The 25852-nt window shown below is 36.1% G+C and overlaps 1 protein-coding gene across 1 annotated transcript; it reads left to right on the forward strand.

Moving 5' to 3' along the window:
• The first annotated feature begins 200 nt into the window (after window positions 1–200).
• Window positions 201–24920, forward strand: LOC131942706 (aminopeptidase N-like). The gene is made up of 26 exons (XM_059302621.1): window positions 201–254; window positions 1777–2001; window positions 2881–3083; window positions 4395–4589; window positions 5445–5545; window positions 6154–6312; window positions 6716–6842; window positions 8170–8290; window positions 8659–8722; window positions 8974–9064; window positions 10294–10407; window positions 11202–11336; window positions 11858–11923; window positions 12238–12303; window positions 14645–14832; window positions 16080–16180; window positions 17656–17807; window positions 18181–18236; window positions 19837–19984; window positions 21072–21148; window positions 21563–21673; window positions 22060–22141; window positions 22919–23004; window positions 23617–23760; window positions 23967–24045; window positions 24502–24920. Exons 2-26 carry the CDS (start codon window positions 1851–1853, stop codon window positions 24649–24651), a joined length of 2967 nt encoding a protein of 988 aa, XP_059158604.1. The 5' UTR covers window positions 201–254; window positions 1777–1850; the 3' UTR covers window positions 24652–24920.
• The last annotated feature ends 932 nt before the right edge of the window (window positions 24921–25852 follow it).

The following is a 25852-nucleotide window of genomic DNA, read 5'->3' on the forward strand; positions in this document are numbered from 1 at the left end:
ATTTTCACAACTGGTGTAACGGGATTTTTATGGCAGAAAAAAAAATAGAAATTTTATTTATTGTCAAGAAGGGCTTTGACAGAAGCTTATCTTTTATTCCTCCCAAATAAAATTACAGTACATATCGGTCACGTGCGACTGTGTCACTGAAGGCTATATAAGCCTGGCTAGGTGTGTCTTTAGGTGTGTCGTGTTTCAGCCTTTACGGTAGCTCAGAGAGGAAACACACACAGAGGTTTAACAAGGACCATAAGGTATGTTAATACATTTCAATATTAAATTATATATAAAGCCAAGCTTTACTTTATAAATTTAAACGTATTTGTTTTAGGTATTATATTTTGTAAAAAAAAATAATTATTTTTTAATAAAATAACCTCCATTATGAAGAGATTTACATTACTTACCTCCTTAGAGACTAGTTAAAGAATGACTGGTGGGTTTTTTTGTATCGTTTTTGACCAAGGAAGACTTTCCTAAAACTATTGCATCAAAGTACCATTCAAATTTTGCAACAACATACCTGTGTGAACAAACATTTTCAAGAATGAAACACGTGAAGAAAAATTTGAGAACAAACTTACAGTGTGTTGTCGCCCCCCCCCCCCCGATAGTGTTTCTTTCACGCTTTTTGTATATATATATATCTATATAAATTATATTTCGTGGCGGGGGGAGGAGGGGGGGGCACTACCACCCTGAAAAGATACCTGGAAAAAACTCTAACCCCCGAACTGATTTTTGATAGTTAATGCGGTCCTCGGGCTGAAAAGTTTGGAGTCCCCTGACTTAAACAAAAGGGACGGCGTGGTTGTAGGGTCCCGAGTTCGGATCCTGAGTTCGGTATGTAAGTAGTCCTGAGTCAAGCCAAGTCCTAACAGGTACCCAACTCACATTATGGAAAGAAATGGTTCGAATGGGCCATTTATCTCATATTAAACATTTTAACATAAGACATGGTTTAGCGGTTGAGAGCTGGACTGCTAACCCGTAAGTCTCGAGTTCGAATCCGGGGTACCTGAGTCCACCCAACGCTGACGTTAGGGAAAGTAAAGGCGGCTGGGCATAGTGCTGACGACACTATTTTCATATGCCGAGGTCACAGAAACAGGTGAACGCTACTTCACTTACCCCATAGACCGTCAGGTTTGAAAGGGAAACTTTACTTTTTTTTTAAAAACATTTTATAATTCAACTTGGTATTTGCTCATAAGCTTCACACATGCCAGTATTTCCTATGATCTATATATTTCAATCTGTACATCTGATGTAATGTATGTTTAATCACTTCTGTTGTTTGTTTTTTATAAAATTTATTTACATTGCTCATACGTTTCACACATGTCTATATTTCCTATATGTTTATATATTTCAATCTGTGCATTTGAAATGTTGTATGTTTAATCACAAGTGTTAATTTTTTAATTAATTTTCATTGGTTATATAGGCTCATTTCGAATTAAAACCGCTTTTACATCAAAGTAATGACGCGTGTGTCTTTTATTTCCTTCAATAAATTGTTTTGTAAAACATGTTTTATTCACATTATTTTCATGTCATATCGAAAAACGCCCCCCCCCCCTATTTTTCTCCATCTATTCCACAAGTTACTTCTTGTAGGTTTGGCAGTAGCGATCTTGGTTATGTTAACACTTTACAACATAACCGAGTAAGCTAAGTCAATGGTGGCATTCAATAGCCGTTGTTGACAATTGTTAACGTTAATAAAATTCAACTATTTACTGTCGTAAAGCTTGAAATGTCACGTTTGTTTAGGCATTCTCCAATTACATCCACCATCTAGAGAGTAGAGAGAGAGAGAGTGCGCATAGAGAGAGAGAGAGAGTGGTATGATCATGTCTACAAAAATAATCTCGACGCTGTCCATACTTCTGTTTCTGTGCGGATCTTATTTGGCTGAAAGTCATTCCAAACTTCCTAGATTCGACATTTTCAAACCCCATTGCATTAATTTAGCTGCTTCCGGGGACAAGGACGTCTGTAAGTTATCATTTGGTTAAATACAATTAATTAAAATTTATGTACTACTGGAATTGTATGGTTAGGTAGTAGAACTTACGACTACTAACCAGAAAGCTCTAGTTCTAGTCGGTTCTAGACTAAAGTACGTTCCTGCGTCCACCCAGACCTGACACGGGTATGGAAAACAAAAGCGGTTGACCAAACTGCCCATTAATACGCTGATGTCATAGAAACAAATAGAACTCTACATCATTTACCACATGTGTCTTGGGCAAGAATGGGAAAAGATTATGATATGTACTTGTGTGACTCTTCTAACCCGTGTCTGTACTTATTGTAATTGCAGGTTCTTTAAAGGAGCTAGGCTACATTAACTTAAATTCATTTCTAAAAATCAACGACATATTTTAAATTTTAAACAAATCATTATCTATGTTGGCTTAGCATTACTGTTACGGGTCAGTTGTAGGTTAGATAGAAATAGGTTAGAATAATCTAGAATTAGGGGAGAGTGCGCGTGTGAGTTGAGTTTAACCTAGAGTATTGTTAACCCTGGTGTGTTTATGTATTGTTATCCCAAGGTCGAATGCGGTATAAAAGCTGGAGTGAATGGTTCTAAGGAGTTAGTTGGTAGTGGTTAGGACGAAGGCCACTCTGTTATGTGAAGAGTTGAGTCCAAATAAAAGTATTGAAGATAACCACGAATCTTTTCCTGAGTTAAACCAAACCCGGACGCATCATTATCTAAGTTGACTTAGCATTACGTATGATTTTCTTTTTATAGATTAGTTAACCTATTAGATTTGATACCTTACATAGTTTTATAAAATAAAGTTTTCAAAATGTAATGTAAACTAAATTGAATCTAAATTTTTAATGTTTTGCACGTATCTGTAGGTAAAACATGCCCAGCTCCCCAAACGACAACCACGCCAACAACAACAACAACAACAACCACAACGACGACAACAACACCGCCAACCACTCCAACACCTAAGGTCACTGACCTGAGACTGCCCACATCCGTCTCACCACTCCACTACAACATCGACATCACTACTTTCATCCACTCATCCGATCCGTCGCAGTTTTCATACGAGGTAACACGTTTCAAAAAGTAATGTTTATATTTTTAATAGAAAAGCCTTAATTCTTTAATTTGTTATTAGGCTATTTTTTTAAATTGAAATTCCTACATTAATATCACAAGGTTTAGCTGTTTAAGTATATTTTCTATATTTTTTATCATTATAGACAAAGTTTTAACACATACTTATTATTTTATTATCAAAATCATCATCATCATCATTGTCATCATCATCATCATTATCATCATCATCAATATCATCATAACCATCATCATCATTATCGTCATCATCATCATCGTCATCATCGTCATCATCGTCATCATCGTCATCATCATCATGAATCATCATCATCGTCATCATCAATCATCATCATCGTCATTATCTTCATAAGAAATTACATCCCCTTGACTTTTAAAACAACGAATCTTGTAAGAAAACCGAAATGAAATTTAAAAAATATCCACAAGACTTTTAAAACAACGAATCTTGTAAGAAAACAGAAATAAAATAAAAAATATCCACTAGACTTTTTAAACAATGAATCTTGTAAAAAAACAGAAATGAAATTAAAATAAACCGGGAGTGGTCTCCCCTAAACTTTCTCGAATATTCTAATATAACACTACGGGGGGTGGCAACTCGGGATATAGACTTCTAGACATGATTTTTAATCCATTTTAATTACTCAAATAGAATATAATCTCATACAAAAAAGAAATGCACACCAAGTGAACGCTAAATAAAGATGTACATAATAGTGCGCAATATTATTAGTACTTCATAAATTTACATGCGTTTTTTGAGAAATCGGAAATAGCGTAAATAAGTACTTCCGTTCAACGGAAATTACTCAAAATTTGACAGAAGGTAGAGAATTAGATCTTTTACTTACATATCAAATTTCATTTATCTATCTGAAAAAGTACTCAAGTTATAGGCTTTTGAAAAATTCAAAGTAGAAAAAGTACCACTTCCGGTTATCAGAAATCGCTCAAAAGTTGATACGGATCTACGATTTTGATAAAATACTTATATATGAAATTTCATTAACCTGGCAGTAACGGTACTCAAGTTATCGTGTTTACACACGGACACACACACACACACACACACACACACACAGACATACGGACACGATTGCAAAATTATGTTTTTCCGTATCAGTGAGATGTAAAACGTCGAGCTTTGCAAAAATCTCGATTTTTTTTTTTTTGCACGATTACAAGACATTCTCTACACTTCGTATATACGAGAAAGTAAAAAATTAATCCCCTAGACTTTTCAAACAACGAATCTTGTAACACGTCTAACCTCCAACCCCAGGGCACCGAGAAGATCTGGATCCAGTGCAACACACCAGCCGACAACGTGACCATACACTTCCGGGTTCTGACCATAGACCCAGCCTCAATTAAGTTCTATGGCGACCCCGTCTCGTCAGATGACCCGCTCTACGTCACGTCATCAGTCGACCTGGCCAGGGAGTTTTTCGTCATCAAGTTGGACAGGAATATGCAGGTGAACAGGAACAATTAGAAATAAAGTTTTATACATAAGTAGTTCTATGTATAGGAGATAGTACAGGGGTCGGCAACCTTTTGGGGCGGAAGAGCCAAAAGTTACAATTTACCACATTTCACAGTTTTTAAAGAGCCACAATCATTTTTATTTCAATATTATGATATTTGATTAGGTATATATATATATATATATATATATATATATATATATATATATATATATATATATATATATATATATATATATATATATATATATACATTACATTTAAAATAAATAGCTTAAAATATGAAATAATATTTATTCATATAAAAACATACTCATGTTTCGCACAAAACATATTAAAGTAGTTTAGCAAGCTCTGCTCAAAATTAGAAACTTTACATGGTTATTAGATCTATATCTTTTATTACAGAGTATTGCAGACTAATATTTGTATGAGCTTCAATAATAAATTAAAATAATTATTAATATTTGTGTGGAGCTGAAGAGCCGCATCTTGACATCAAAAGAGCCGCACGCGGCTCGCGAGCCGCAGGTTGCCGACCCCTGCATTAGTACATAAAAGCTTGTTATTAAAACGTTTTTTATGAATATGTTTTTTACAATTAAATGCAATACGAGAAATTTCAACGATTAGATACATAATATTGTGCTAAAATTTGAATTTTTTCGTTTGCAAGTACTTTAAAGCTCATAGCATTAGTTTTATACACACATTTTAAAATTACAATTGTAAAAAAAAAGACCGGAAAATGTCAAAATCTATCTATTGTTAATTTATAAATAAGAAAAAAATTGTGACATTTACTCTGAAAAATCTTAAGTTGTTGAGTTTTGTTTACATTTCAGGCTGGGAAAATATATATTCTCGAGCTGAGCTTTACCTCCCCTATGAAAAATGATATGGCTGGATTGTATTACAGCGTGTACTCAAACAACGGTAAAATCACGTACGTCAGTTTCACCTGAATAACTTTTACAAATAGCTTTATTTACAACCCCATCCATACACAGTTATGTAGGTGTAGTTTCGTATCGTCCACACATAGTAATGTTTATATAAATGCTGTAATATTTACAAACTACCTCATCGTCATCATTTCCCGTTCTTGTCAAAACACACGTGGCAGATGGAGTACAGTTCATATGTTATAATGACCTCGGCAAGCAGGGGATAGTGTAGTCAATACTCTGCCTAGCCCGTTAGTTTCCCTAAACATGAGTCAGGTACCCATCAGAGCTGAGTGAACTCAGAGACGTCCTACAGACTCAAGCCCCGGGAACTGAACTCGAAAATTACGGGTTATGTGTATTGAGCTCTACCGTCCGCACACGCTGTCTAAGATAATAAGTATCTAAAAGCTTTCAAAATGTGAAAAAAAATATCTCCATAGTTACATGGCGACAACCCAGATGGAGCTGGCAGATAATAAGTATCTAAAAGATTTTAAAATGTAAAAAAAAATATCTCCATAGTTACATGGCGACAACCCAAATGGAGCCGGCAGATAATAAATATCTAAAAGATTTTAAAATGTAAAAACAAATATCTCCATAGTTACCTGGCGACGACCCAGATGGAGCCAGCAGACGCCAGAAAAGCCTTCCCCTGTTTTGACGAGCCGGCACTGAAGGCCACGTTCAACCTGAGTCTGGCACATCCCAGCTCCATGGTCTCCCTGGCCAACACTTTGCTCGTGAACACACAACCTGCATTGTAAGTCGGTGAAGGGGGAGGGGATGTAGAAAATTTATAAGATAACCAAGTAGCTGGATACGGTATTGTTTTCATCAATTATGCAGATTCTATATTTATTTTTCATAATAAGGTAAAATACAATATCGTTATTGATCTTCAATTGCAAGTACTCACGTATTCATCTATAATTATCATATATATATATATGTATGTATAGATATGTATGTATATATATATTCCTATATATATGTATATATATATATATATATATATATATATATATATATATATATATATATATATTTGTATATATATATATATATATATATATATATATATATATATATATATATATATATTCTCTATCACACATATACATGTATATGTGTTCGTGTATGAACGTCTCTTCCCTTACAATTAGTACTGTAGATGGTGTGGACTATGTACGAGATACCTACCTACCGTCACCCAAGATGTCTTCCTATCTAGTGGCGTTTGTTGTCTGTGATTTCTCCTTCAAGTCTGCCGTATCCACGAACGGCGTTCTGGTAGGTACACATATATTACTAGATGATATCGCATGAATCAAATTAAACGTCAATAACTTGAATTCCCTTCAGTTTCTGCACCACCTACTTATATGACATGAGTCGTTACCGTCTTTTCCCTTTTGTGCCAAAAAGTCTCGCGGCCGTCCTAGAAAGCGTCCTTCACTTTTGTCGGTCTACGGCAATTATCCTTTAGACCCATCTGTTAGCTTTCTCCCCGCCGTACGCCTCCAATGGCCTTCAACGTTTTTTACCCCCGAAACTTTAGCGCCATTTTTGCGATTTCATCTGGATTTATTCTTATGATTAATATACAACTAGTTGCTATCTCATTAACAAAACTAAACATTAATGACTTGAATTCCCTTGAAAAAATGTACCACCCACTTTAATGACATTCACAGCACTAACAGAACAAACTATTCCTCATTAAATAAAACTTAAGCTCTACCGATGACGATAAAAACCCTATTGGATAAGAAACACCCCCATTGCATAAAATGTAAAACCTATCAAATTACACTTTGAAACATAAACCAAGCTAAGAAAACGAGAGTTTTTTTTTTTGTTAAAGCAAAACATTTAACCCAGTAACATACTAATTGAATCCTTTTACATAAAAATCCAACAGGTTTAATTAGAAAAACAAACACTGTGAATAATACATGATTCCTTACGTATACACATTAAACCCTGTTCAAATCTCGGTTCGGACTTGTAACTTTAGTACCTCCTTGAGTCCACCCAGCTCTGATGGGTACCTGACTTAAGCATACCTGAGTAAAGGTGTAATGCTGACTACCCCATCCTTTTTATACGACGTGGTAAGAAATATTTAGACTCTACCCAATGTATCGCTAGGGCTAAAGAAGAATCTTTACTTGATTTTTTAATAAAACTTTGAAACTTAAAACTTGTACGCACGAAACAATTAACCTTATTATATAATACCATACAAGAACCCTTTGTATATAATTAAATGATTTTACATAAACCCCGAGCCATGTTAAATGGTTCCCAGAAAAATACGCCATCTGAAAACTGCGCAACGGAAAACTGCGTTGCGCAAACGCAATTAATTTTACTAATACGCTTTAATTTTTTATCCATTTCGAGGAAATATATTTTATTATCCTGAAATGTGAATGTAGTCACTCTTTGTTAATGTCTAATAATGTTCGAAATAAGAAACAAAATGCCCTTGCGGACTTTTTGCGCTGTTTTCCGTTGAGCGTCTTTCCGTTGCGCATCTTTCCGTTGCGCATCTCTCCTTTGCGCTTCTTTCCGATCAACCTGTCAAATAATACATGAACCCTGTTGTCTACAGTTCCGCGCTTGGACCACCAATAGCAGCATTGATCAGATAGACTATGCCCTGTCTGTAGGCACAGAGACTCTCACTTTCTATGAAGATTTCTTCGGCATTAGGTTCCCTCTTCCAAAACAAGGTGATCTATTGACTGATATAGCGATACTGAATCACTTTGGGCTTAAAGAATGAATATAGTTATTAACAGTAGTTTTCATTTTTTTAGCAAATATATTTATTATGAAATTTCGGATTGAAAATTAATCTGTGTGTGAAATAATCAAAGTATGTTTTTGTTTTGTATTCTCGAAAATAATATCTTGTTAAAAGGATACATGTATTATACAAAATAAAAATCAAATCTAATCTTATTGTATGTTTTATGTTTTGAGAATTGATTTCAAATGAAGTTAAGGTTTTAACTTCAATGCAATCTTTAAAAGAACATAGATCCTCTTTAAATAATTATCTCAGGTTATGTTTTACAAGATTAAAATTCCTCTACAGATATGATAGCTATTCCAGACTTTGCATCCGGTGCTATGGAGAACTGGGGTCTTATTACTTACAGGTAGAGTTAAAATAAAAACTATATATATATATATATATATATATATATATATATATATATATATATATATATATATATATATATATATCAACCGAATTCAATACTTTTTCTGAATATTATTAATACTTCCATTCTACATACATTGAGAATTAAACCTTAAATTTGGCAATTTTTAATTTTTAAAACAACAACCTACATACATCTCACCTTTAAATTTAGTTGTGTCACCTGGGATGTTTTGTTCGATACAGGCAGAAGTACCTTCTGTACGAAGAGGGCAGCACTAACGAGTACGACAAGGAGATGGTGACGTATGCAGTCACGCATGAGCTGGCCCATCAGGTACACGTGCTATTTTTAGATGTTCGTATCGACAGTTTCCTCTAGGCATCTTTTCTCCGATTCCCCCCCCCCCCCCCCAACCACTAAAGAAATAGATGTATTTAGAAAAAAATATATTTTAAAAGTGTAAGCCCCCTCACCCCCGGAAATTTTAGTCGTCCCCAAAAAATATCAAGCCCCCCCCCCATCACCCCGGAAAAAAAGTCTGGAAGAAACACTGGTTAGAAGTAAAGCCACAATTTGGTTGGTAAAGCTACAGTTTGGTTGGTAAAGCTACATTTTGGTTGGTAAAGCTACAGTTTGGTTGGTAAAGCTACTGTTTGGTTGGTAAAGCTACTGTTTGGTTGGTAAAGCTACAGTTTGGTTGGTAAAGCTACAGTTTGGTTGGTAAAGCTACAGTTTGTTTGGTAAAGCTACAGTTTGGTTGGTAAAGCTACAGTTTGGTTGGTAAATCTACAATTTGGTTGGTAAATCTACAATTTGGTTGGTAAAGCTACAGTTTGGTTGGTAAAGCTACAGTTTGGTTGGTAAAGCTACAGTTTGGTTGGTAAAGCTACAGTTTGGTTGGTAAAGCTACAGTTTGGTTGGTAAAGCTACTGTTTGGTTGGTAAAGCTACAGTTTGGTTGGTAAAGCTACAGTTTGGTTGGTAAAGCCTCCCTTAACATTGGTCCTAGACTTTAAGCTACAGTTTGGTTGGTAAAGCCTCCCTTAACATTGGTGCTAGACTTTGTCTCTAGTTCTAATCTTAGCTCAGGCCGTGATTCTGGCTTTAGGCTCGATTGAAAGTCTTATTTCTAAGCCAGCGGTTCTAAACTTGGGTTCGATTGAACCCAAAGGGATTCAATGAAACATTCTAAGGAGTTCAGCGGAGGTCAAGACACACACACACGACTGTTATGATTCACGATCAGATTTGTTAAGTGCGGATAGAAGAACTATTAATAAGGGTTCGGTGAATTTGAATCTGAAACTAGTGGGGTTTGGTACCACCAAAGAAGTTAAGAACAACCGCTCTAACTAACATACTAACCGTTACAGATACATCTAGAACTTTGCTACATTGCTAAACACAGTACCCTCCTATGACGTGGTTTTTCAAACAGGTGAACTCTACTTTACATGGCATATAAACCGTCACGTTTGTCATGTGAATTACAAGACAGCGATATACATTTTATCATGTGATAGCCTACCGTTTGTAAACAAAGATATTTGTATCTACCTGCAGTGGTTCGGTGACCTTGTGAGTCCAAGATGGTGGGATGACCTATGGCTGAACGAGGGGTTCGCGACCTTCATGCAGTACCTGGGTGTTGACCACGTGCAGCCCAGTTGGAAATATGTGAGTCAGGCCTAGGTTCTTGTAGTGCCATGTACTTAAGGCAAGGTATTATATAAACAAACAATTGGAAATATGTGAGTCAGGCCTAGGTTCTTGTAGTCCCATGTCTTTAAGGCATGGTATTATATAAACAAACAATTGGAAATTTGTTAAGTCAGGCCCAGTTTCTGGTAGAGCCTGGAAATATGTAAGTCAAGCCTAGGTTCTGGTAGCGCCATGACCTTATAGCATTGAAATATAATCCACTCAATTGAAAATTTGAAAGTCAGAGCAAGATTTGTGTAATGCCATGTCCTTAAGGCATGCAAATATAAACAACCCAATTTGAAATTCGTAAGTCAGGCCTAGGTTCTAGTAGCACCATGACCTGATAACATGTGAATATAATCAGCCCAATTGGAAATTTGTAAGTCAGATCAAGATTTGTGTAATGCCCTCTCCTTAAGGCATGGAAATATAATCAGCTTAATATGAAATTCGCAAGTCAGGCCTAGGTTCTTGTGGTGCAATGTCCCTATGTAATGAAATATAAACGAGATGGAAATTTTCGCTTTCTGCTATATAATGAAAATATGAAATAAAGTATTTTAATTTTCTTCTGACTCTTTGACATGAAAAAATGTTATTATTTCCACCTAATTTTGATATCAAAATCAAAAGTTATGTTTTTCGTCTCATTTGACCTCAAAATATAAAAGTTACATATCCGCCTGTCTAGTTTGACATCAAAATAAAAAGTTACATAATTATCTGTCTAGTTCAACCTGAAAATAAGTTTCATATTTTTCTTCTAGTTTGACACCATGAGCATCAGAGAACTCCAGAAAGCTATGGCGTTAGACAGTCTTGTGTCGTCACATCCGCTCTACGTTCCCATCAGCCTCATAGACGACATTCTCCAGATCTTCGACAGTGTTTCTTACTCTAAAGTAAGTTTTGTCCAAACCATGTTTTTAACATGTAGGAATACTTACTCTAAGGTAAGTTTTGTCCAAATCATTTGGCTAATATGCAGGAATACTTACTCTAAAGTAAGTTTTGTCCAGGTAATTTAGGTAAAATGTAGGAATACATACTCTAAAGTAAATTTTTTCCAAATCATTTTTTTATCATTTAGGAATACTTACTCTAAAGGTTATTTAACATGAAGAAATACTTATTCTAAAGTAATTTTTTAAAAGCAATTTGAGAAGCATACTTATTCTAAAGTAATTTTTTAAAAACAATTTGAGAAGCATTTTGACCAAATAAATTGGGTAACGTAATTTTTAGCGAAATAATTTAGCTTCAACATTATCTCTAAACTAGTTATCATTTTGAAATCACATTAAATAAAAGTTATATTAATCGTTTTATCTTAATGTTACAGATAATTTTTTACAGTATTAGAGAAATGTACATGATACTGTTAATACATTAATATATGTATTTTGTATACATTCTATCACAGGGTGGCTGTATTATAAGGATGTTGCGTCAATTTATTGGAGTTGAAACCTTTAAAAGGGGTATGAACGTAAGTCATTTTAAAAATATTTTTACTCTTTGGGTTATTTTTAACTTGGAATTACGAACTGCAATAAGGAAATAGAAAAAAAACACCAAAAAAAACAACAACTTAAAACAAGAATTATGAATGAATTACACTTTCATCACAGACTTAATTTATCACTTTTTTGAGTATCATTGTATTACATTTGATATGTAAGTTGAAACTCATGTCATCTTTTCGTTTTTGTGCCCAAGACATATGGGGTTTAAGATAGCCATTACATAGAATTTATGAAGCTCTTACTTTCATAATTAGGTAATAATACGTTTTACTTTCAGAGGTATCTGACAAGATACATGTACTCTACTGCCACACACAATGACTTATGGGATGCTATAGCCGAGGTAATTTTGGCATTAGATCTGTACCATGACTTTGTGTAAGTGTGTTTTATAATATAGTCTTTGACCCTTTTGCTGTTGGTCAAGGTAAGTGGATGATGATTTTTAAAGGTCTAGTTTGTATCGAGAGAGAGAGAGTTATCAATTCAACATATATGAAAATAAACATGATAATTAAACATGAAAACTAATCATGAGAATTAAACATGAGAATTAAACATCTATATATATATAATTCTCTTCATGTAGATTGTAGACCATGCAGCTTAGCGAAGGGAGGGCGGGAGGGGGTAGTGTTGAATTCACAAATTATGAATTCCTGATAAGCAGAACATAAAACAACTAGATAGCGGCGTATAGGCCTACGATGTCGCGGGTTAGCTCGTAATACTTAGTCACCATGATGCATTAGTGATTTTCAAGTTATTTTAGATCAGGCACATCCACTAGATACCTGATACCTCGAGTCTCTTAGAGTAGCATCCCTTCATTCACAATTCTGGAGTTATCTACCCTTTGTTGTTACATTTGCAAGTCACAACGCAAACGTTCGCATTACAAACTTGTTTTATTTGTACTTTAGTGTGTTACCCGCAATATGAAAAACGACTAACGTTATTTTGAATCTTACCCAGACTAAACACATAAATAATTAGTTGTTAACCCTCATCCTTGTGCTAACACCTAATTGAACTTTTACCATAAACTTAACTCGCTATGAAGACTCGTTAGCTTTTCATATTGGACGTAGCTATTTTAGATGATGAAGTGCTTATGATATAATTACCATCATCATTTCCCCTTTTGTGCCCAAAGATACATAGGGCAGATGAAGTAGAGCCTATCTGTTTGAAATTACGCCTGCATACAAAATGATAATATGGCCAGCACTGTGCCCATCCGCATTTGTTTCCCTATCATGAGTCAGGTACCCATCAGAGCTGTGTGGACTCAGGCACATTCTACTGACTTGAATCCTGATTCGAATTCAGGACTTTCGGGTTAGCAGTCTAGCGCTTTACCGCTAGGACACACCGTCCCTTAATATAATTAAACACTGCATTAAAGTTTACATGAACATATTTTACTAGATAAATGGCCCGTTGAGGAAGGGTACAACGGGCGCTAGGCTGATAGTGCTGTCTCTTTTCTCTAAACTAAAACCAACCCATCCCCCACACACACCTACCCCCAACCCCCAACCCCACCCCCCACCCACCCCACCCCCACCCCCACCCCCCAAAAAACATGTCTACCGTCCCATTCAACGAAATATAATTATATACTTTTTCCAGTGTCCGCCCCCTCCCCGAAAATTTCAAGTACCCCCACCCCTCTCCGGGGAGGAAAAAGTCTGAAAGAAACACTGGTGTTGCGCTTAGCCACTACGCGAAGAATTGCATTAAAGAAATTGCAAGAAAACCACTTTTTAGATTAGACACATTAATTATGCGGTAATTTTATTATAGAGTATCGCTGAGGAAACCACCCCTCCCCACCCCCCCCCCCCCACACACACACCACCCCCACCCCCACCCACCACCCCCACCCCCCACTCCCAAAAAAAAACATGTCTACCGTCCCATTCAACGAAATATAATTATATACTTTTTCCAGTGTCCGCCCCCCTCCCCGAAAATTCTACCCCCGCCCCCGAAAATTTCAATTACCCCCACCCCTCTCCGGGGAGGAAAAAGTCTGAAAGAAACACTTGTGTCGCGCTTAGCCACTACCCGAAGAATTGCATTAAAGAAATTGCAAGAAAACCACTTTTTAGATTAGACACATTAATTAGGCGGTAATTTTATTATAGAGTATCGACTACCCGAAGAATTGCATTAAAGAAATTGCAAGAAAACCACTTTTTAGATTAGACACATTAATTAGGCGGTAATTTTATTATAGAGTATCGATGAAGAAATTTCTTTTGCGTTGGGGAGGGGGGGGGGCCTTAGACGTTTTTACGCGGGGGGTGGGGCTTCGCCCCTACCCGAAGAATTATATGCAAGAAACTCTTCACGCAAACCATTTAGATTAGACAAAATTTCCTTTTTTTCAATGTTTACGCGTGAATCAATGACGTCATATTACTGTGTGCACTCTCTGGTTTGAGATTATGTTCTACTCTATGCTAAATGTGTCGACGTCATATTTCGTTTTTCGAATTACTGTGCATGTTTTTATTTTGCTTGTGTTTTCTCTAGAGCGTTCTTGTCAGACAGAGCGTTCTTGTCAGACAGAGCGTTCTTGTCAGATAGACAGACAGCGAAACTATTAGTATAGATGAAATAAAACTATCTAATTAAACTAATCAAATAAAATTTAACACAAATAACCCACACAGCAAACAGCGCTAGACGGCAAGACCATTGACGTGAAGGACATCATGAACACATGGACCGTCCAGATGAACTACCCGCTTGTCACTGTCACCCGTGACACGTCATCCCCTGACGTCATCGTTGTGTCACAACAAAGATACCTGTCCGCTAAGAACGCCGTTGACCCTGGGACCTACCAGACGCCTTATGGGTAAAAAAATTTAGTATATTTGAATTTCATTGGTTGGTGATCGGGTGTTTTAGTGGCGAATCGTTTTACGTTATGTTGCGTTAGTTATTACGTCCCTTGTTTATCACTTTAGTGTTTTATGTGGTGTGTACGTTCTGTCAGTGACTGAGCACGGTTAAAGAGTCAGACATGGTTGTTAGATATAGTTGTCAGACATAATTGTCAGATATGGTTGTCATATATGGTTGCCAGACATAGTTGTCAGATATGGTTGTCAATTATGGTTGTCAGAAATGGTTGTAAGATATTGTTGTCAGATATGGTTGTCAATTATGGTTGTCAGAGACGGTTGTCAAATATTGTTGTCAGAGACACTGTTTTCTTCATGCTTAATACAATTCTTAATAAAACCTGATGGCACTTTACTTTACACTTAGTTCATGTGTATATTGTCATCGACACATAATTAAAAGCAAATTAATAAAAAGTCTAGTGACAATTTAAGCGCAATTTCCTTATGTTATCCATAACAATTTTAAATCTAGATAAATCGTATATTCAGCAAATAAATAATGCAACACAAGTAGTTTTAATAATTCAAAACAAAATAGAAACCAGTATGGAAATTGCGCTAAAAAAAGACAACTATATTAACCTATATCAACGGAAATAGTTTTAATTTAACGAGTAGGCCTACACGATGCTCAGTTTAAAAAAGTAGTAAATATCATCCTAGGCCTACACGATGCTCAGTTTAAATGTTCTTAATTAGTTTTTTGTGACCAAAAGAAAGGGTATTTTTGAAAACTTTCTCCGGCAATATTGTTCTAAATTATGGCAGGAATCGATTGGTAAATGTTTCAAGTCGCTAAGTGGTCTGGTTGCCGAGATATGGACCAAAAACTGCATTTGTTCGAGGTTTTTTGGCTTTTCCGGGAAATCCAGGAAGGAACTCCGGGATTTATTTTGGCCCACAATCATCATTGGAACTTGCTTAACATATTTTCTTTTGGAACTAGCCCTTGATATTGCTTCGTTGAGGAGGAGATACGACTTAAAGCTGGGGACACACATCCATCCAGAAATGACGAGTTAATAATCGCAATTGTCCGTATGGAAATTGCGCTAAAAAAGAAATAGGACTATATTAATATCTATTAAATTTAATTTACGGTTTCTGTAAACTAACTAATATTACCATAATTTAATATGTATACATTAGTCATCGATGATATTAGTTAAATTTGACGGATGTTTAAATCTCACAGATACAAATGGACCATCCCCGTTACAGTAACCTCCAGCAAAAATCCAAACTTTAACGAATTTAGTGCTGACGTTTTGTGGCTGACTAGAAATGAAACATCCAGTAAGTTAACCTGTGTATGTCGATCAGTAGATAATGACACATTGAATCACGTGACTTCAACACTAGACAATGGCTTTCTCCTGTCCCCGTCTAACGATGTAACATTCACCTTACTCTCATTCCCATATTTGTTTCCAATATAAGAAGCAGCATTTTTATATCAAGACAAGGGGGTGCAAGAAACGTATCAGAATTAACCATTTTCTTTCAGGTTGAGCCCCCCCCCCCCCCCAAATTTAGTCCGCCCACCCCCCGGAGAAAAAAGTCTGGAAGAAATACTGGAACTAACCCGTTTATGTGACTCGAGACAGATACCACCAGTAGCCAGAGGCGTAGCGACCCTTCCCGGCGCCCGGGGACAAACTTTCAATTTGGCAACCCCTTCGGGAGCAAATATTGAATTTGCACCCCCACCTCAAACTTTAGATTTACACCCCCTCAACTTTTCGTTCCATTTGCACCCCCCCCCCTCAAACTATTGATTTGCACCCCCCCCCCAATTAATTTGTTTTTAAAACCCATTTTGGCGCCCCCTAAGGTCGGCGCCCGTGGACATATGTCCCCCCCCTGCACCCTCCCCCCCCCCATCGCTACGCCTCTTCTAGTAGTTTAGTGGACTCTATTTACTCGAGACATTTAAACAACCCTCTTACATTCGGCATTTAAATCTCCCAGGTTTTCATTCGACCACATAAAATTTAACACGTTCTGTGCAATGTTTATACCACAGGGTAAAACTCGATTTTATAACGCTATGACATAGGCTTTAACTGGGTTTTACAAGCCATATAGTATAGGCTGTTCTATAGAATAGATTGTGAGAGATTAACACGATATACATTCCCATACATCAGATTATCTCGGTTTTTACCTTGTATACAGTTATTTACTGTGCATAGAGGTATTCACTTCATGTAAATGTATGCAATCTGCATAATCTATACAGACATGTTCGGTATATATTAATATTTACGGTATATCATGTATTTACAGTCTAAACATGTATTGACTTACTATACACGCGTTCAAAGATTTAAGTAAAATTCCCTTTTCGAAATTGATGTACCATGGGACAGGTGAAGTAGAGTTCACCTGTTAATGTGACCTCAGCATATGAAGGATAATGTGGTCAGCACTATGCCCAGCCGCCTTTGCTTTGCCTAACGTGAGTTAGGTTCCCATTAGAGCTGGTTGGACGCAGGGACGTTCTACGGACTTGAACCCGGATTCGAGCTCGAGACTTTCGATCTAGCGCTCTACCGTTAGGTCAGGCTATCCCCAGTTCAAATATATACACTCAAACTTTCTAATCCTTTAATTTTTTTGTATATTGGATATAAATAAGTCTTCTCCCCCATCGACACATTCTCCTTACCCAAACCAACATAACCGCGGTGTAAATGAATTACATTTTTTTAAATGTCAACATAGACGGTCTTACATTAAATAATTAAACAACAATTTTCACCCAACAGAGAGTTTCACCATTGGTGCTGCCAACTTGCCAGATATTAACGATCCTAATGGTTGGATCCTTGCAAACATTGCTCAGGTCGGGTACTACAGAGTCACCTACCCCGTGTCTAACTGGTTGGCACTTAGCAACCAGCTAAAGACCAACCATGAGGTAAACACGCTATGTAAAACGTTTGTCAAATAAATTAATACATGTGCTCTTATATAGAAGACAGTGGATAAGGTAGAGTTTATCTATTTCTATAACATATAGAAGGATAGCGTGATCATCACTATTCCCATCCACTTTTCAATTTTACCCGAATTATGACAGGTACCCATAAGAGTTGGATAAACTCAAGGACTAGCAATCGCACGCTCTGCTTCACGACAATTTATGTAGTTCATAAAGATAAAGCTTACACTTCTTGTAACAACGTAAACGTTGAAATGTTCATGAAACCGTATAGTACCTATTATGTTGAGATCTGCGAAAGTCTGATTCACCCCGAGGAGATAATTTGGCTTTTGTTTTCCACCTACAGGCAATTTCAGCAGTAAACAGAGGGCAGATAATCAACGACGCCTGGAGTTTGGTCAGGTAAATCAGGTTTTGCAACAGGTATGCTGCTCAATGCAGAGGCGTCGCCAAAGGGGGGGGGGTGACAACATTTAGTTGGGTGACATCAAAGCAAAAAAAGCCAAATATATATAGAACAAAATGATCATTCCAGTAAATAAATGATTAATTAGAGTTAAAAAGTCCTTATAATTAAGAGCAAATGTTAAAAATTCCGATAAAAAGTTTTCTTGAGAATTGAAATAACTGTCACGCCAGTCCTCGTCTGGGGTAGGGAGTGTATAAATAAGGGGTCATCCATAAATGACGTCACGCTTTTTTGACGATTTTTATTTCCCCCCTCCCCTCCGTCACACAGCGTGACAAAAAGCCAGACCCCCCCCCCCTAAAATGACGTCACATCTCTGCCTACAACCCCCCCCCCCTCAAAATTGCAGTTGAATTTTTCTGAAAACATCGATATTTTTCAAAAATCTTGTCTGAACTCTGTCTAAATAGGGTATTTCAGTCAATTCCTATTGCAATTTATCAAAACGGTTTTCTAAAACGCGAAATAGCGTCTAAAATTCGTTTTCTAACATTGCTTTTTTATAACGCAAAAGCGTGACGTCACACCATCTGACCACCCCCCACCCCCTCACTCCTACGAGTGTGAAGTCATTTATGGACGACCCCTAAATCAATCAATCAATAAATAAATCAATATAAATATATATATACATATATATATATATATATATATATATATATATATATATATATATATATATATATATATATATATATATATCAATGTAATGTACTATACACAGTTTGGAACTTAACTCTTTGGATTAATGGTTTTAAAAATGTTTTTTGGCTGTTTTTTGTCTAGATAGCGTTTAGAATATTTAGTAGTTCGGTTAACGGTAAGAATTACATTTGGGTTTAGCTATTGGTTAAGATTACTATTAAGATTTATATAAGGGTTAATACTGGGATTAGGGTTAAGATTAGTATTTGCATGAAGATTATGATGAAGTTTAATATGGTAATATTTTGATTTCGGGGTAAGAATTCGGGGGAAGGGTAATCTGGAGTTTTTCCCGAAAGAAACTTGCCCAAATGCCGTTTGTTCGAAGGCCGTTTTCCCTAATGGAAACTTTCCCGAATCTTCTTCTTCTCTTGTTTATCTCTTCTTCGTGCCCAAGACACATGGGGCAGATAAAGTAAAGTTCATCTCATTAATTGAAGGGATAAGGTAGTCAGCACTATGCTCAGCGCCTTTGTTTCCCTAACGTAAGTTAGGTACCCATCAGAGCTGGGTGGACTCAGGGAAGTTTTGAACCCGATTTGAACCCGGATGCGAACTTGAGACTCTCGGGTTAGCAGTCTAGCTCTCTACCGCTAGGCCAAGCCGTCCCCATGTGCCCGAATGGGACCGATGCATCCTGTCAAGTGTCTTTGGGAATTTATCGTAGCTACCGATTGGCGTCTATGAAAGTTTATATTACGATACCAGCAAACTCTCAGTTGAGATGCACTTAGCATGATTTATGTCTTAGTTTCACAAATATAAACGAGGTTACCCGACTAACCAGCTTCAATAGTCTTAGACTTAATTGTGAAATGCTGTGTTTAGATCTGGTGACCTTGGCATTGACGTGGCCTTGAAACTGTTTGACTACCTGGACAATGAACACGACTACGTGCCCTGGTTTGTCGCGACCAATGAGTTCAAGTACCTCAGCCAGATGTTGTCTCTCAATCCTTTGTTCGGCAGATTTAGGGTGAGTTGTGTTTTCTCTTAGGTATATTCAGGGTGAGTTGTGTTTTCTTTTAGGTAGATTCAGGGTGAGTTGTTTTTTTTGTCAAGTAGATTCATGGTGAATTGTGTTTTTTGTTTGGTAAATTCACGGTGAGTTGTGTTTTCTGTTAAGTAGATACATGGTGAATTGTGTTTTTGTTTGGTAGATTCAGGGTGAGTTGTGTTTTTTGTTTGGTAGATTCAGGGTGAGTTGTGTTTTTGTTTGGTAGATTCAGGGTTTTGTGTGTCTTTTGTTAAGTGATTTATGGTGAATTGTGTTTTTTGTTTGGTAGATTCAGGGTGAGTTGTGTTTTCTGTTAGTTAGATTCAGTGTGAGTTGTGATTTTTGTTAGGTAGATTCAGTGTGAGTTGTGTTTTCTTTTAGGTAGATTCAGGGTGAGTTGTTTTTTTTTGTCAAGTAGATTCATGGTGAATTTTGTTTTTTGTTTGGTAAATTCACGGTGAGTTGTGTTTCCTGTTAAGTAGATTCATGGTGAATTGTGTTTTTGTTTGGTAGATTCAAGATGCGTTGTGTTTTTTGTTTGGTATATTCAGGGTTTGTTGTATCTTTTGTTAAGTGATTTATGGTGAATTGTATTTTTTGTATGGTAGATTCAGGGTGAGTTGTGTTTTCTCTTAGGTATATTTAGGGTGAGCTGTGTTTTCTGTTAAGTAGATTCAGGGTGAGTTGTGTTTTCTGTTAGGTAGATTCATTGTAACTTAAACTAACTCTACTCGCGATTTAGCAATTAATAAAAAAGCAAACATTATATATACATCACTTCATCGTAGAAATATTATTAACCAAGAAGAAAACGCAAGTAAAATCAGTATTTTCCCACGGTAAAGACATCAAATTAAGCGTGTACCTGTTTTTAACATTGAATCATTTTAAAACCAAAACGTAGTAAGTATTGTAGGTTTTAAACAAATAAGTACCAACAGAGTCTCTCACTCAGTGGTAAAAAATAAAAACATTCCAATAGCTACAATTATAGTTTGAAAAATGCTATATTAAATATACCAATGATTCGGGTGTTTTATTGGCTGCTATTGTTGTAATATTCCAGGAATACATGAAAGACAAATACGGCAAATCTTTCAAATACTTTGGTCTAGACAATACTGGATCCTCTCACCTAGATATGTAAGCCTTATAGTTTATAGTTACTTACAAAAACAAATGCTATTTGATGTACAATAACAGATAATTAATCAAATCTTATCATTCGTATAATTTGATTAAATTTATTTAATCAAATTATTTACGAAACCTAATCAATTATGTATGATAATTAACTAAAATTAATCCTTTTTGATTATTAATTAAATTTAATCTGTTTGATATTAAAATTCAATAAAATAAAAAAAAATCTTTTGTTAGTCATGTACATTAATTAAGTTAATTAAAGCTAATAAATTATATTTGATATTTCAAAGTAATCCACCATTTGATAACAGTATATATTTGATAATTAATGAAACTTTGTCATGTCTTATAGGTAATTGTATCTAATTACCTATGTTAATTAATTAATACTTTGATCTTTGATGTATGTAGCGGTGCCAGACAGCTGGTGGCCCAAGGTGCCTGTAGCTACGGTGTCAAAGAGTGTCTTGACGCGGCCATCAGCCTGTATAGACAGTGGATGGCCGACCCCAGCAACAACCCGTAAGTCTCTTCAGTCGCATGATTTTTTTTTCTTGTTGAAATTGTGAATCTCCCTTGAATTCTTATTCTTTGTTCGTAATTTTCGTGTTGAAAGGGTTACCTTCCAATACAATTAGGTATACGTGTCAACTGGTTATGCGCCATTTTGGCCGTTGCCTCCGATTTCAGCTTTCTTTTCATTTTGTATTTGCTTCCATAGCCTTTGTCCAACCCAAAACAAAATACAAGGCAGCAGTTGTTTTGGTTTTTTTAAGTTGTCTCCCCGAGACGAGTCGCAAAAAAAAGTTTGATTATTAAAGCTTATTTTTCTATTTTTTAATTTTTTTTTTAAATTAATTTATTGCCACAACACATATTTCCTCCAATTCGTTTGTTTACCATTGCAGGATTGACCCCGATCTAAAGCCTGTGGTCTACTGCTCTGCAATTGAGGCAGGCGGTCTCGAAGAATGGAACTTTGGATTGAAGGTAAACAAAAATAAAATACGTGGATCAATCTCAGTAGTAATGGTGGTGTTGAGTTATCAAAATATACATAAAATCTTTTAGAAAGAATAGGGCTGGTAAATAGGTCACCAACCAGTTCTACGACTCATGCAGGTTTTATTGAGCCGTAGAACTGGTTGGTGACCTACTTACCAGCCCTATTGTCTTGCGACTGTAAATCTGTTTGTACAGATAGTTAACATTTAGTTAACATTTTTATTTGCGAAAGAGCGTTGCGTTTTGTTTTCTTACTGACTGTACAAGAAATATTCAAATTATCCCTTAACCCTTATTCGGGTCTTTAGGTCACCACAGTCTGTTGTGTTTAGGGCTAATTGTTGCATGGCGCCACCCCCCCCCCTCCATTCCTTACCACAACAGGTGAAGTAGAATTCATATGTTTCAATGACCTTCGCCTATAGAGAGATAGTGTGGTTAGCAACGTGACCTGCCGAATTTGTTTCCCTAACGTGGGTAAGGCCTCCTTCAGAGCTGGGTGGACTCAGGGATATCCTATAGTCACAAGTCCGAATGGAGATCCGAACATGAGACATTCGGACTTGAAGTCAAACGCTCTACCATTCAACCACATCTTAAATATATATATATATATATATATATATATATATATATATATATATATATATATATATAAACTAGAAAAGTTACACACGTTAAATTTCGCTTGAAAAAATTCAACTGACTTTAAAAGACTAATTTGACATTTAATCTGATCTTGGCATTGTTTTAACCTTTCAGATTTACACGGACCCCGCCATGTTTACTGAAACCACTTACCTTTTGGACGCCCTGTCTTGCTCCAAGGACGTGTGGCTGGTCAACAAGTAGGTCAAAGGTCACCTGTCAACGTTCACACACACTTTTACTAAAATTTACAAACATTATATACACGTGAAGGATACATCTTTTAGTGTATGTTTTCTGGGATATATTGGCGGGACTGTAACTGAACGGCAAAACGAATTCGTTTTTTGCGTAGTTTGTGTTGCCCACTTCAGTACTTTATTTAACCAACTTAAGACAACTGCAAACAAAAAAATTATTATGCCTACAAAAAAAGGTTCTTTGCCCAATTCTGGTGGTTAATTTGCTTGCTTAAGACGTTTATTTTGCTTACTTCATTAATTTATTTTGTTTACTTAAAAAAAAGTTCCTCTTTCGTACTTTTGCCTACTTCAGCAGTTAATTGTGTCTAAATTAAGAAGTTAATTTGCATATTTTCTAATTTAGAAAGTTTCCTCTAATGGTAAAAAGTTGGCGTGCAACGTGTATTATCTATGCGCTGTTTTCTAAACGTCTTATACGGAGGTATAAGTATTTTACAAAATGACCGCGCGGCAGGTTTAATACTACTGCGCGGCCGCGCAACCGCGCAGCTTAGAGGGAACATAGTAATTCGAAAACTAATCAAACAAACGTAATTATTTGTATTCCAGCTTCATCAACTACGTCATCCAAGACAACTCACCAGTTCGTAAACAAGACACGATTCCACTCCTGACCACATCTACCAGCAAAACTTTGCCACGTATCCTTTTCTGGAACTTCTTCAAGGCCAACTTCGACAAGTTCATGAGCATGTAAAAGCAAACTTTATACTTGTCCCCTCATTTTATAAAGTTATATTCTAAAAGATGTGTCGATTAAATCTAATTCATAGATGCATTTTCCGTAATATCCTCTATAATATTGTTTTAGGAGTACGATTTTCATATTTAGTACTGTATAAAGTTTTCTGCAATAGAGTGTTATGTCATCAATAATTTATTAAAATGTATATTTTCAGTTATGGCACTCAGATATCATTAGCCAAAGTCATCATCAGTGCAACTTCCGCTTTCAACACAGACTATGAGTTAGAGGATGTAAGACACTAAAACTATCTCTCTCTATCTCTTTTTATCTTTCTTACAATATTCTTATGATAGAGCGTAAAATGATGTAGATTCGAGCGATTCACTTTATCGAGCATCACACCTACTAGACTGAATTCCAGTGTGTATGGGGGGAAAAGGAGGAGGGGGGAGGGTAAATGTATCCCCTTCGAACATAAGCGAACATATGCGATTACAAATATACATACATAGGGTACCTGACTCAAATTGAGGAAACAAAGGCAAATGGGCACAGTGCTGACCACACTATTCCCATTAATGCCAACGTCAATCAACCAGATAAACCCTACTTCAACTACCCCATGTGTCTTGGATAAGAACGAGAAAAAGAATATATATATATATATATATATATATATATATATATATATATATATATATATATATATATATATATATAGTGTACAGGATTGATATTTCTTCCAGCTTAAAGCCTTTAAAGCCGCCCATGAAGGCCAATGGGGATCCGCCTCTAAAAGCATTGAGCAAGCCATCGAGAAGGTCTCCTCCAACGTGAAATGGATGAAAGACAACCAGGCCGCAATTGACCAGTGGCTAGCCGACGCTGGGTATTAAGGCACCCGTAGACAAGTCTGAAAACACGGAATCTGAAACAACTTTTTCTTGGCGTTGTGTGAGGGTCTGATTAGGGTAGCATCAAGGAGTTACAATTATTAATATTATTTTTACAAAATGTTAAAACTAGCCTGAGGCACAGAATAACAACGAACATGACTAAACAAAAGAATTATATTTAAAAGAATATTTTCAATTTAAAATATATAAAAGAATGGCTACTCAACGAACAGTAATATAATTATTTAGTTATTTAGTTGTTTTTTTAAGTAAATTAGGATCACATTCCACTTTCAAACGAAACAAAATATTTAAAATAATTAGTCGAAAATAATTCATTGAAAATATGGAAAGTTTTTTCCAAATAATCTGCATTTGTGTTAAACAAGATAATCTTTTAATTCTTTTTAATTTTTATAACTATCTTTTACATTAATTTTAAGGAAATTTTCTTATATATTCCTAGTAGCAATTAATAACAATTAATTAATAATCTAATTAATTGCAAATACAGTTTATAGCACGTTATCTAATGTGGATGTGTTATGAATTATCCATAAATAGCAATTAATTTATTGTGATTTTGTTTTTTACTTGTTTTCAATAAATCGCTTTAATTATACGTTATGCAGATCTTATTGTGTTAGTCGAGTGATTTCTATATCGATTATAGTACTGCGTGGATGATGCAGTAGGCAGTTTGACAGTAACATGAATTTTATTTAGTCATTTTACTCCTGGAGGTGGGGGGGGGGGGGGTTATTCAAAAAATCCGAGGTGGGGGTGTGCTTTATACAACCGAGAGAGGGGCGCAGATTAGTGAGAGTTGTTGGGAGAATCTGTGGACATGCTTCTTGTCTAAAAGAAAACCTGATAGTTTGGCATATAGGGACGCATCCATTTGTTTCCTGACAAGATAGGAGAAATAAAGTCCCCCTGGCTGACGACACTAGCCTCAAATAGGCTGAGTTCCATGGAACAGGCGAACTCTACTCCACCTGCCAAATTTGAAAGTGCAAATTGTAATTTGAAGAATTCTAATGTTTAACGTGACTTATACACGTAATGCAAAGGTTCCTTTCCAGGCTTGAGAGTGTACGTTAACTTTGTCTCCCCAGTACCCAGAGGTTGTTTGTCTTAGGGTGCGGCATATGTAGACGATCGGGCTGTTGTGGACACGGCCATGCACATCGATGCGCTG

This window comes from Physella acuta, unplaced genomic scaffold (genome assembly GCF_028476545.2).
Source record: "Physella acuta isolate Inbredline_101_S28 unplaced genomic scaffold, ASM2847654v3 ptg000036l, whole genome shotgun sequence".
NCBI lineage: Eukaryota > Metazoa > Mollusca > Gastropoda > Physidae > Physella > Physella acuta.